The sequence below is a fragment of the Strongylocentrotus purpuratus genome, unplaced genomic scaffold (genome assembly GCF_000002235.5).
Source record: "Strongylocentrotus purpuratus isolate Spur 01 unplaced genomic scaffold, Spur_5.0 spur5_scaffold_16, whole genome shotgun sequence".
Classification (NCBI taxonomy): Eukaryota; Metazoa; Echinodermata; class Echinoidea; order Camarodonta; family Strongylocentrotidae; genus Strongylocentrotus; species Strongylocentrotus purpuratus.
This window is the reverse complement of record NW_022145601.1, coordinates 15,320,773-15,333,151: the sequence shown is the minus strand read 5'-3', so window position 1 is coordinate 15,333,151 and position 12,379 is coordinate 15,320,773. Positions and strand designations below refer to the sequence as shown.

Sequence of the window (12,379 nt, the reverse complement as noted above, 5' to 3'; positions counted from 1 at the left end):
TATGTTCATTTGAACCGAATTCATGACCCAAAACTTTGTATTACCTTTAAGCACAGATATGAAATTGTATATATAAAGTTTAAAACGCAGTCTCAACAAATTTGATTTCCTACAAAATGCACCTTAATTTAAAACAAAGGCCCCTCCATCCCGCTGTTACCAGTGAATCTGATGATATAAACCCCACATTGGAAGTATGCTAGTCTTTTTTTTTGGGGGGGGGGGCACCCTGTATGACTGATATAATTAGAACTCAGTAATTAAACCGTTGTAACGAAGGATTCCATCACAGACTTCTGTTATTATGTATTGACCCCCTCCCCCCTCCCCCCATTGATCATTGTAAACGACCCTGACCACTTCTTCATCTATCCAACAGATCCCTATTATAAACTAATGATTTATATGGTTCAAAACCTTCAAGATCTTTATTTAACATACATAAAGTATAAGAATGGGCACATGTTCGCTATGTTTGGGTTTGATAGTGTCTTATTTCTCCCTGACCCCCAAAAGTACAAGGTGGTATTGCGAGGACGAATACACTGCCACCGGGTGAGAATAATTCTGAGAACTTATCCATGATATAAAATCGAGTATTATATACACAGAAGCGGATCTAGAGGGGGGGTTGGGGGGGGGGGGGTTGCAACCCCCCCCCCAAAAAAAAATCCGGGGACCATTTTTTTAAATCTTATCTTTTTTTTTAAACTTGTAATTTTATTTTATTCTATTTCTATGTATTTATTTCATTTATTATTATTATTATTATTATTATTATTATTATTATTATTATTATTATTATTATTATTATTATTATTATTATCATTATTATTATTATTTCTTTTTGGGGGGAGGGGGGGGGGGGGTTGGGCGAACAAATGTCACAGAGTCCCTTGCCCCCCCCCCCCCCCCATCAGCTTTTTTGAGGACACGGGCCACCGCCGAAGTGACAAGCTAGGCCAGCGTTGCCGATTCTCATCCCCAAAATCCCCACATTAAAAAAAAAAAAAAAAAATTGGGGGATTGTTGAAGTCTTTGGGGATGAAAAATAAATATTTGGGAATGAAAATAATATTGAGTTTTATGAAAAACGAATTTGGGGATTTTCTGTCAAAATTTGGCAACTTTGGGGATATTTTAAGTGTCGTTTGGGTGGGGATTTTGAGAAGATTTAACCTGGCAACGCACGCTGAGCTGGGCTGCTCATTTCCTGGATTACTTGTTCAAGTTGCTCACTTTTTTTATCAGTCTGGTCTGAGTGTAGTGACAAGCAATATGGAAGCAAACAGACCCCCCTTGGGCGGCCCAAAAAACAAAAAAACAAAAAGGGGGAAAAAAAAGAAGAAAAAAAAGAAAAAAAAAAAAAAAAAAAACGCACGCTGGAGAGAAACCCTTTCAAGTGCAAATATTGTGAAAAGATATTCAACTCATCTGGTAACTTAACCAAACACATGATAACTCTGGATATAACTGTGTATTTAACTGTTACTTGATTTAAAAAGACGTTATCATGCACTGCTTTTTATGGTCTCCATTGTGTTAATAGATGCCAGGAAAACATCACTTACGGGGTTCAAATAAACACCCCTAAAAAAATCGGTTCGCCGCTTCGCGGCTCGTGGACGATGCTCCGCATCGTCATTATTGGTCAACCCCCCCCCCCCCCTTAGCAAAAAGCTAGATCCGCCCCTGTGGAATAATATCTCCTTTCAAGAGTCGGTTTAAAATAATTACTTTCGTGCTCAAGCTTTGTCAGGGGAGGGGCAACTGATTTCCTCCTTTGAGTATCGCTCTGTGCTCTAGTCTAGGTTGCACAAACACGACCATTTCAAAGCCTCAAACTCTGAAAAAAGTGTGCAAAATCCAGCATTTTTTGTATTGTTGTCAATCATAAGTGTCGGGGGGGGGGGGGGGGGGGCTGGTGGGGATTGGGGTTAGGCGGTGTCCCTCAAACCGTTCGACGTTAATCACCAAACACCTGAATAAAAGACTATGCGATAATTCGGATGAATATCTGCGCCCGTGCAAAAGTCAAGAGGAGAAATGGTCTCCGTGAAGCGAGGTATTTCCCTTTGAATCTTGTCTTATTCAGAGAAGAAAGTAAAATCAGGATGATACGACTGTTATCTGGGACATTTGGGTGAGTCGTTTTCTACATTTTTGTGTAATATTTACGTACATGAATGTGTGTAATCTATTCAATCGTGAGTGTCATTATAATATTTTGTGCGGTGTCTCGTCAACTCATGTCCCCGTAGTTTCCCGTGAGTGGAGGGCTTCGTCTCTCGCTGCTGTTCTTTATACAGCATGATTTTATATGTGTGGGGCCCTGTCATTGGGAGCCATGACATGACCATGGATTAACGTTAGACTTATTCAGTGTGATGTTGGGAGTGTCTTGTGAAAAGCTATTTATATATCTGAATTTAATGGCTGATGGTCTGTGGAGGTCAAAAAGACAAAATGTGGGTAAATTTATGACTATGGTGCAAGACCCGGAAGCTGGGACATCCCCCCCCCCCCTTGAAGTTAGACCTGGAAGCTTGGCAGCTGGAGACGGCTTTCTTCCAGAAGCTTTGGTATTCAAGGTATTCAAGGTATAACATTGTCTTACTAGATCTAGATCATAGATCTAACGTTAGATCTAACAGTTAGATCTAGATAAAGGAGCCCGAAAAGACAGGTGAATAAAATGTAAAGAAACTAGTAACTAGGGTCTAACTTCTAAGTTTTATGTTATGTTATGGGTGATGGCTACCTGAGCTGAAGGTGAGATGCAGGGGCCTGTTCTTAGAAACCAACGACAAGACAGTCATAACTTTATCCGCCAACTACGGAGATCTATGTCTCCTATCTTCGTAAAATGTTTTACAAAGAGCTTACTAGCTAGTATCTTGTGAAATCGATACTATCGGCGAGTAAAAAGTGCCAAGCCATAGCCTTAGTCACAATACCACCGGATTATTAAAAAAGTAAAAGTAGGAAAAATACTGTTATTTAAATGAATTAGGAATAAAAAAAGATTGAAAATGATACAAGGAAATAAGAGATGCAATATACTTCAAAATCTGAGTAGATTATACAATAGAAGTACCTGTAAAATAAAATTGTGAGTATTTCATTACATGACCGGTGAATCAGTTTTGTTCTTGAGATACCCCCCGGATATTTTCATTTTACTTTTTATAAAAATACACCAATATATTATTCTTTAAAAAATATGATGTAATGAAACTTGTGTCCAATGTTTCAGGCGTCAGCTCATTATCAAAATTACAAAATTTCAACATTCCAAATGTTAAAACATATGTTTAAACTATTCAGTTTACACATTTGAAGATAGAATTTACCTCAAAATTAATGTAGGTCTGAAAACTAGAGAATACACTTCTAGCTATGGCTTGCCTACCGTAGCAGATTACCCATCCCTTCGAGGATTTTACAATATGGAATTAAACGCGTATAATCAGTTTATAAAAGTGGGAAAAGCCTTAGATATAAACATGGCATATTTTAACAAGATTTCAAATATATAAACCATAACTCCCTGTTTAAGTGAATGTTTAGAATGATCATAGCTGGAGGACTTATTGTCATTTTTTGCCCGCCATAGTCTACCCAATAAATTACATGTGATGCGCTGCCCTCAGCGCCATCACATGGCGCTGCCCATCGACTAAAAAGTTATGACACTGAGAGATAGGACGGTGTCGGAGGTGTCATAACTCCTTAGCCAGGATATTGTCGTTGATCTTGGCAAAGAGGGCTTCGTGAAACACGTAGCGGACAAGTAGCTCACTAATGCTGATTTAGTCAAGAAGTTAGACTTATGACGGTTTCGAGGAACAGACCCCTGTTGACTTTGAATTTACCTTGATGTTGGGCTTCAAGTATAATTACTTATGCCCCTCTGCAGCAGGATTAATGTATGTATGTACTGGGGATTGCGCCTATGTTGAAGCTTCGGACAATGCAATAGCAAGGAAACATTTCTTTAGGGTTGTACATGTCATATTAAGCTCTCCATGGTTGTTCCAGGTTGGATTTGAATGAGTTTATTAAAAGTATATCAAATAACTAACCTACATTTCTTGCTAAAATGTAGTCTTCAAGTGAACTTCAATGCTATTTCCTACATTCAAAGTTCACTGTATCAGAGAGATAAAATATGTAACTTATAAGTACTAGGAGCCTGAACAATGAAACCCTATTCATTAGCATACACAATTCAGGATTTTCCATTGAAAATGACATCTAGATGCTTGAAATGAAATAAGAAGCTTTTTTACTCGTGCTTCTGTAGGAAAAAAATGAAAATGCATATTTGTTAATATGTTGTGTTCGTAGGGAAATGCTTAGACATGGGGCATGGAACATTACTATTGTTTTCTTTTGCAAACTTACTTGGCCGCAAAGTAAATTGATAGGAATAAAAACTGTTTAATAATAAACATTAACAAATTTCAAAGTCAAATTTTGTTTGATAAATCACAATTGAATTCACCACATATTTTGAATGCATGTGATATATTTTTCTCTTCTTCATACTAGTCCCTACAGCAGCAATCATCTGCGTCGAGGTGTGCAGAATGCAGTCTCCAAACAGACAACCCAACGGAACCCTTTCCGTCCCGTAGCCCTCAGACCAAACAACCCCATCAACACCATGCTAGCAGCCAACTATGCCGGCTTCACCCGGGTCTACGTCGTCCTGCGGCCCAAGGTCTACGTCCACGAGGGTAGCACGAGGGCGATGTCCATGCTGCCGAAGATTACACGACTGCTGAGGATCAGATACCTTGTTATCGGCTCGGCTGTAGCTGGTGGAACGAGTCTCAAAATGGTTAGTAGTCATTCAGAAAGAGCTAGGCCTTTCCATGTCTTGTTGACAGCTGAATAGAATCATCATAGTCTTAATATCTTAATGATCTTAATAATAGAATCTTAAAATGTACCTGTTTAATTCAGCATCTAATTAATTGTTCTGTACTTTTTACTTGTTTTCCTTTGTTTATGATGCAGATGCTTTTATGTGATCTCTTTTTTGTGTGTTTTTGTTTGACAAGTGCGCTTTAAACATTTGATTTCAAGTGGATTCTGCACCTTACAAATCTCATATATTATTATTATTATTATTTTATGATAGTCTAGTTCAAACATATTGCAAATGCATGAAGAAGAATTTCTCTGTTATGTGGTCAAATTCATTACTATAATTATGTCATTAAACTATGTTTTATGTGTTTAATGTGAAATATTGTAGGGGAATATGAAGGGCCTCAACAAAGTCAGAATTCCCCTTGGAAAACTCTTTGCCTCTCTCTCAGGACAGGATTTGTCTTTAAAGATACTATGTCCCTTTTGCAGCCAACATCAAATTCTGTAGAACTTAGTAGGAATTATGAATATGTCATGTATGTCCTATCTGTGAAATTTAAATGTTAGCAGTGTCCTAATATTCAAATTATGCAAGGAAACCCGTTTACTTGCTAGACTTCACTGTCAGACACTATTGGGTGACTGACTGGCTTTTTCTTCATCTTTGGTAATAAAATACATAAAATGAACTGTAAAACATGAGCATTTGTCTACATAACCCACTTCTTGTAATGGCCAATTTAACGGATTGAATCTTTGCGCAGCATAAAACGCACAACCATTTGGTACAATGGTCTGAACATCAGACTATTACTTACTGGCTTTATAGCTCTGAAGTCGATTCAACAACTAATAGTTGTTATTTTTCCACTTAAAGAAATTTTAAAGAATGCCCAATAGGATAGATTTAGAGTGAAATTACTGTTTTACTTACAAAGTACATTATTCATGGACAATATGATAATTTAAAAAAAAATGTGTATTCTATTTGTTTTGTTGAATCATTTATCTCTATCATCAGACCTACAACAGTTGGAAAGAGAGCATACCGGACCTGAGTTGGGTCAATGACTACTTTCCCGACGGATCCCTAATGAGGGATATGTCCCATGAGGTGCGTCGGTTCACTGCCTACATGAAACTCCCAGAGACAGGTTGGCTCAAACGCACAGTAGAGTCTGTTAAAGGACTCATGCCTGACTTGCCTGATGGTAAATGTTTTCTAGATTAGCCCTCTTTTTCTCTAATCTATCTCGATTCATTCATTCTTAACCAAACCTCATCAAAGGACGCTTGCATACATTCACAGGCCCGAATTCAGAAAGAAGGTTTGTCGACAAATCTAGGTTTATGTGCGTCATATGATGCGTTTTGATGCGTTTCAGATCAAGGTTCAGACAAACCTTGGTCTGAAATGCGACATATGACGCACATAAACCTAGGTTTGTCGACAAACCTCCTTTGTGAATTCGGGCCCTAATGTCCATGTTCAACTAGCAAAACTACAGCTTTCTTAAAGGGAAGTCAGCTCTGATACTTATTAAGTTGGTTTTAATAGGAGCAGAGAAACGAGAGAAACAAATTAGTGAAATTGTGAGCAATATCCGATTAAAAATAAGAAAGTTATGAATGTTTAGGGTGTAATCAATCAAACACAAATTGACAACTCTGTGATGTAGCTTGCGGGGTTCAACCATACGTTCACCATAAATATAATTATTGCAAATATGTTTTATATAACCCTGTCTGAAATAAATCTATTCCGTCATCACTAACTAAGAAAATGAAAGTTTACGAAATATTCTGTACAGAGAAAATTCGAGAGGAGCTCTCAAGATACGACACAGTGTCATTCATCACTTTCCTATTTTTAATCAGATATTGCTCAAACTTTTACTAATTTGTTTCTCTCATTTTTCTTTTTAAATTAAAACCAACTTAATATCAGGGTGGACTTCCCCTTCATCTAACCAAAAGACCCTTGCATACATTCACAATTCCCATGTTCAACTAACAAATCCACAGCTTTCTTAAAGATACTATGTCCATTTTGCAGCCAACATCAAATTCTGACGAACTATTACTTAGGTGATTGCAATCACTTAAGTTGATTCGACAACTAATGTTCGTTATTTTCCCACGAAAAGCCATTTTCAAGCCCTTTCATTTTGAGGAAAGTTCTAAATTAGCATTGTCATTGAAGTGCCGTTGGAATTTAATCTTTTCTTTTTTGGCCTAGAAAAATGGGACATAGTACCTTTAAAGGCTTGTTCAGATATGGCGCAGTAACCAGCACAAAAAACACCCCCCCCCCAAAAAAAAAGAAGAAAAACGCTGTCTTTTAATGTGTATAATGAATGGCAATTGCACAAAACAAAAGGACTTGCACGTATTCACTGGGCTCTATGTTATAAGACTCAGAAATATGAAGCGTAGTACTATTTACGTCATAAAAACTGCCGCAATTTTTTTCACGTCATATGACTCGTATGTGAACAAACTCAACTCCTCCAAAGTGCTGGTTGCTACAGGTCACTACAACTGTATTGGAACCAAAGTTGATCATGATTCAAATATTGCATACAAAAAAATGTTCAATTTTAACATCCATAGTTATTATGATCATCATTGGAAGGTAATGAAATTGAAATGTATAGTGCTCATACATGTATCTGTCAGACTAGCACTCCACAATATTACCCCGGCTTTAGCATGGCTGCCATTAGAGCGCTTTAGCATTTCAAGGAATTAATATCATAAATATCATATATTTCATACAATCATATATTTCATATATATATATCATATATATCATGATGTAAAAAGAAATGAGAGAATACTTATAATGCTAGCTTACATGTAAATCAACGTTCCCCATCACTGTCCTCCCTTTTGGAAATTCTTGCAAAGGCTGAAAAAATGTCTCAGCCGTTAGTCCAGCCCGGTTCATTGGTTGAGAACGCCAATGCCTTAAAGATGAAGTTGAGTTCTGGTCATGCGATTGCATTGTGAAAGAAACGGTGTGGAATCTACCAGAAAAGGTTGATCAAGACTTTGTGTGTATTGCAAGGTTCTGGAATCATCAAAATGATCAGAAATTTGGCCAAGTCTTGGTAAAGTTACAACACTGTACACAGAAAGATGTATATGGGACTACACGAACACGTGGCGTAAAAATCCCACCCCCGAGTTTTAAGATGTTGCATGACATATTAAGAATATAAAGGCATTTGAAGAGCCATGCTTTTCAGGGAACATGTCTTATCTGATGTTCTTCCACACTTGCATAATAAGAATGATGACGCTCACAAATTATTTTTCACCTCTTCCCAGAACTCAACCTTCTTTTTAACCACTAGACCACAGAAACAGAGCAGTTGCTCCGGCAACAACAGGGACCTGTTTCACAAAGCCTTTTTTCAATGACAAATGACAAAAATCAGTGACAAATCTGTTGATAACCAATCAGAAGCAAGGATTTCAGTAGCTTATAACAAAAACTGTCAATTGTTACTGATGACAAGTTTTGTGAAATGCCCCCCAGATTTAATTGACTGACAGATCAACAAATTTTCAACCTTCATTAGTTAATTCCTTTATCAGGGTCTGGTGAGTTTTGAACATTGACAAGTTTCAAATAGATCCCCCAAAATGGTGGGGGGGGGGGGGGAAGAAAAGAAAATGTGCAAGATTGTCCCTCAGAAGATATTGTTTAAAATAGCAATTTTTTGTCATTCAGTTTCTACTCTTGAGTAATTTCTTTTACTACATGTATAGGATGTCTGTGATGAACTATATTTTGTGGTATTACTTTATATGATGTAATTGTATACTCCTATACTCCATATAGGTATCGTGTTTTGCATGAATGTTGTTATCCTATCACTGCGAATTTGATGTGCATGATATTCATATTTGTTTGGTCGGATAGTGGTGTAATCTTTTGGTCAGCGTTTTTTCATATCCACACACACCTTTCAATAGATTGCTGATTTACAGTGCGTGCAATATCTTTGTATGTATTGAGAAGTGTTCAAAAAGATATATACTCTTTGTGTTTCATTTAAACCCACATGTATACTCTGGTAAATTTGCTCATTTGGGATACCATAGTTCACCATTAGCCCGTCATACAACTTCTATACTTCACTCAATCATTTTATTTTATAATAATGAATTGTCACAGATATTATGTGCAGCTCCTTAAAATTACCTTAGCTTAAATTTTACCACCAAGCCTAGTTTTATATTTAAAAAATGGTATCAATACCAAATAACTATCATATTAGCTACTGTGCTCTATTCTCTAATGCTTGGTAGCCTAGTTGGTTCATTAATCTGTGAGAATTTGACAACAAACTAAACCAATAGTAATTACTATAATTGTACTATAATTCAGAAAGAAAATGAAACAATTTTCCACCAGATTAGCAAAAAAGAAAGCCAATTGTACCTTTGATTTTGTTTAAAAGTTATACAAGTATACCTGTTGTCTTATGTAGGATAAAGTAAGCCAGGAGAAAAATGCAGGAGAATCAAATATAAACCAAAAAAAATCCATCAAGAAATAATTAGTTCAGGCCATGGTTTACACTCCAGCTATCTGGCTGTGTAAACAGTTTTCTTCTAGCATACATGGGCTGATTTAGGCAGAGAATTTGGACTTTTTAGTAAGAAATATATACTGATTTTATAGCATATCCCAAATCATGTGAGAGTGTATATATTTTTGTCTTTATTTGTATTTGGGGGTCTTTTTTAAATATTTTGGGGTCTTTATTTATGTTATTTGTTTGTTTGTTTTGATTACTCCCTGCAGGTTCAAACCCCCAGATTCATGTTTTGGGTCAGGGTGGGCCTATACCTGTAACAAACTCTCTATTGGAAGGTGTGTATTGGTGTTGGTTATACTTTATTCATCCTGTCCCTTTTAGTTATGTCCTCTTGGGAGTGTTTCACAAAGACTAAGATCGACTTCAAGTTGGACTTAACTATGGCAGGCCATTCATGCCACTGGTTGCTCTCACTATTGGTCTCTCAATAATGATCTTTTGATAATATTTTTTCCTCCAATAATGAACTATCACAAAATGTAAATTCTGTAGATTTGTGTCCACGATTTATTTCTCCCTTTAGAAACCAATGTCAGGAATGGTTAGAGGAACTAGTGGCATGAACAGCCTGCCATAGTTAAGTCCAACTTAAAGTCGATCTTAGTCTTTGTGAAACAAACCCCATGCATGATTGCTCATTTGCTTTTGCACGTACCAGGCATGACTTACTTTTCTCATTCCATGCATGCAAGTCTATGTAGTGATGTTGTGATGATGTTAATTTACTATTCCTTTTACCATCGTGTGATCTGGTGTACATGGGATTTCAGTCTGTTGAAGACCATCATTTGTATTGTTGACTTCATTTGCCTGGTATGTCTTCTACATCACTTTGTCTAGAGTTGCTTGAATCACGGGATGAAATTGGGGGCAAATGTAGGCCAAACTTGGGGGGCTGTCAAGGCTATTCAAACAGGTGTTGGGGCTAACATGCCTCAAATTTCCTGGATTTTGAGTGAAGCTTAAAGCCAGTGCATACAGTTTACAAAATCATTCATACCCTTACCAAGTTTTATCATTTTTTGAAGTGTGTGAAAAGAATGATTTGCCCCGATTTTTGTCTCTTGAGAATGTGACTAATCAAAGCTTACAACTAAAAGGATTCAACATAGATTCTATTTCAACAAATCCACTTTTCATTATTGAGTTATAATTTTTTTACAAGGGGTATGAGTAATTCATTACATGCTTTTGTTGCTTTTCCTGTTACATTCGCTGTATTGTATCTGCACACAAAGCTGTACTGTACAATTTTTAAAATCTTATTATATCCTCAGGTTGTCTCGGGCAATAGCAAAAAAAACACTCATATTTATTCAAGGTCATGGTCATTCCTATCTAATAGACCTGCTTGTAAGCCTAAAGAAAGTAGTGCTTTTGTTAGTTGAACATGGAAATTATGAATGTATGCAAGGGTCTTTTGGAGAGGTTTGGTTAAAGGGGAAGTTCACATAGTATAAAAATATACACAGATCTCCAGAGGTGGAGTAGTCCCACTTTGTGCTTTTTAGAATAATCACTGCCAAAGTCATGGATGTGCTTCATGAATACATTTTGTTGTCTTTTGAGAAGAATACTTCCACCTGTGCTACAAAGAATGTACCATCGGTGCATAATTGAATAATGATTACATAACTTTCATGAGCACGCATCCTTCACCGTTATTCATCTTGGTGGGTTTTACAATTTTTGTAGAAATGACCTTTATCTGCCAATGCACAGGTTGTATCTACGAACTGGCTTATTCTGAAAGTGTGCTTTACACTTTCAAACAGTCCAATAAGAGAACTATTTCATAATATCAATTGAGCCTATTGGAAATTTAATGAAACATATATATCTTCAGTAGTTTAGCAAACTGTTTTGGTCTTTGCAAACTTTATGTTGACATCCTCTTCAAACCTGTAGAAAAGATATAGTTTAAATAAACCTGGAGTAGAATAGCACTGCAAGAGTGCACTTAAACTGCAAAGAACTGAAAAGTGAGGAGGAATGTTTCACTCAACCTCCAACCCAAGAGTAGATGCCATGACAGATAGTCAGATACTGATAGAATCTTAATTGAGATGTATAATGTACATGAAATATATGTAATACACACCTAGGTCCCATCTTAGAAAGAGTTGTGCTTGATCTAAATTGATTGCAAGTTCTCTCATCAATCGCAACTTTGCAGTCTCCTATCTCTTATGGACATCAATATCAATCGCAAATAAGATGCAATTAATTGCAACTGTTTGTAAGACGGGGGTCCTAATTGTAATGATGCTTGAAGTTCCTAGTATTAAAGTAGTTTTTTCCCCCGTTATATTCCTTGTTTGTTTAGGATCAGGTAGCAAGAAGGCTGGTCCCGTAATGGCGCTCAAGGCAGGAGATGCACAGGATACCTCATCAGCGTCAACTCCACCTTCAGCACAGGTAGCAATTCATTTTTATCTTAGATTAGGTCGGAGAGAAAGGACAGGGGGAAAGGAAGGAGACATAGAATGTGTAATTTTTTAATTTTTCTAATTTTTAATTTTCTAGGGGGGGGGGGGTCTTGTTTGGGTCTTTTTTATTTTTTGTTAAATGATAATAATAACTAGAAATTTAATTCGTCACGAAGACGAATAAGGTGGTCTGTCTATGTCTTATGATAGATTTGAGAATGGGAGAAGTTATATAGACATGTAAACAATGATGATCATGATGAACATGATGATGATCATGATAGTAAAGGTGATGATGATCATGATAATGAAAATGTTATATGATGATAAAAACGATAATGTTAATGATGATGATGATAATGATCATGATCATGGTGATGTTGATGATCATCATCTTCAGACCATGATGATGATGATGATGATAATGATCATGATCACGGTGATGTTGATGATCAT

General features: G+C 36.7%; 1 protein-coding gene across 1 annotated transcript in view; it reads left to right on the top strand.

The window, feature by feature from the left end:
• Positions 1-2,004: 2,004 nt before the first annotated feature.
• Positions 2,005-12,379, top strand: part of LOC579796 (dynamin-like 120 kDa protein, mitochondrial) — a 35,012-nt gene continuing 24,637 nt past the window's right edge. Inside the window, exons 1-5 of the mRNA XM_030987420.1 lie at positions 2,005-2,143; positions 4,555-4,846; positions 5,903-6,092; positions 9,701-9,769; positions 11,821-11,912. Of these exons, the coding sequence (XP_030843280.1) occupies positions 2,010-2,143; positions 4,555-4,846; positions 5,903-6,092; positions 9,701-9,769; positions 11,821-11,912 (777 nt within the window). The 5' untranslated portion in view covers positions 2,005-2,009. The remainder of the gene's footprint in view (positions 2,144-4,554; positions 4,847-5,902; positions 6,093-9,700; positions 9,770-11,820; positions 11,913-12,379) is intronic.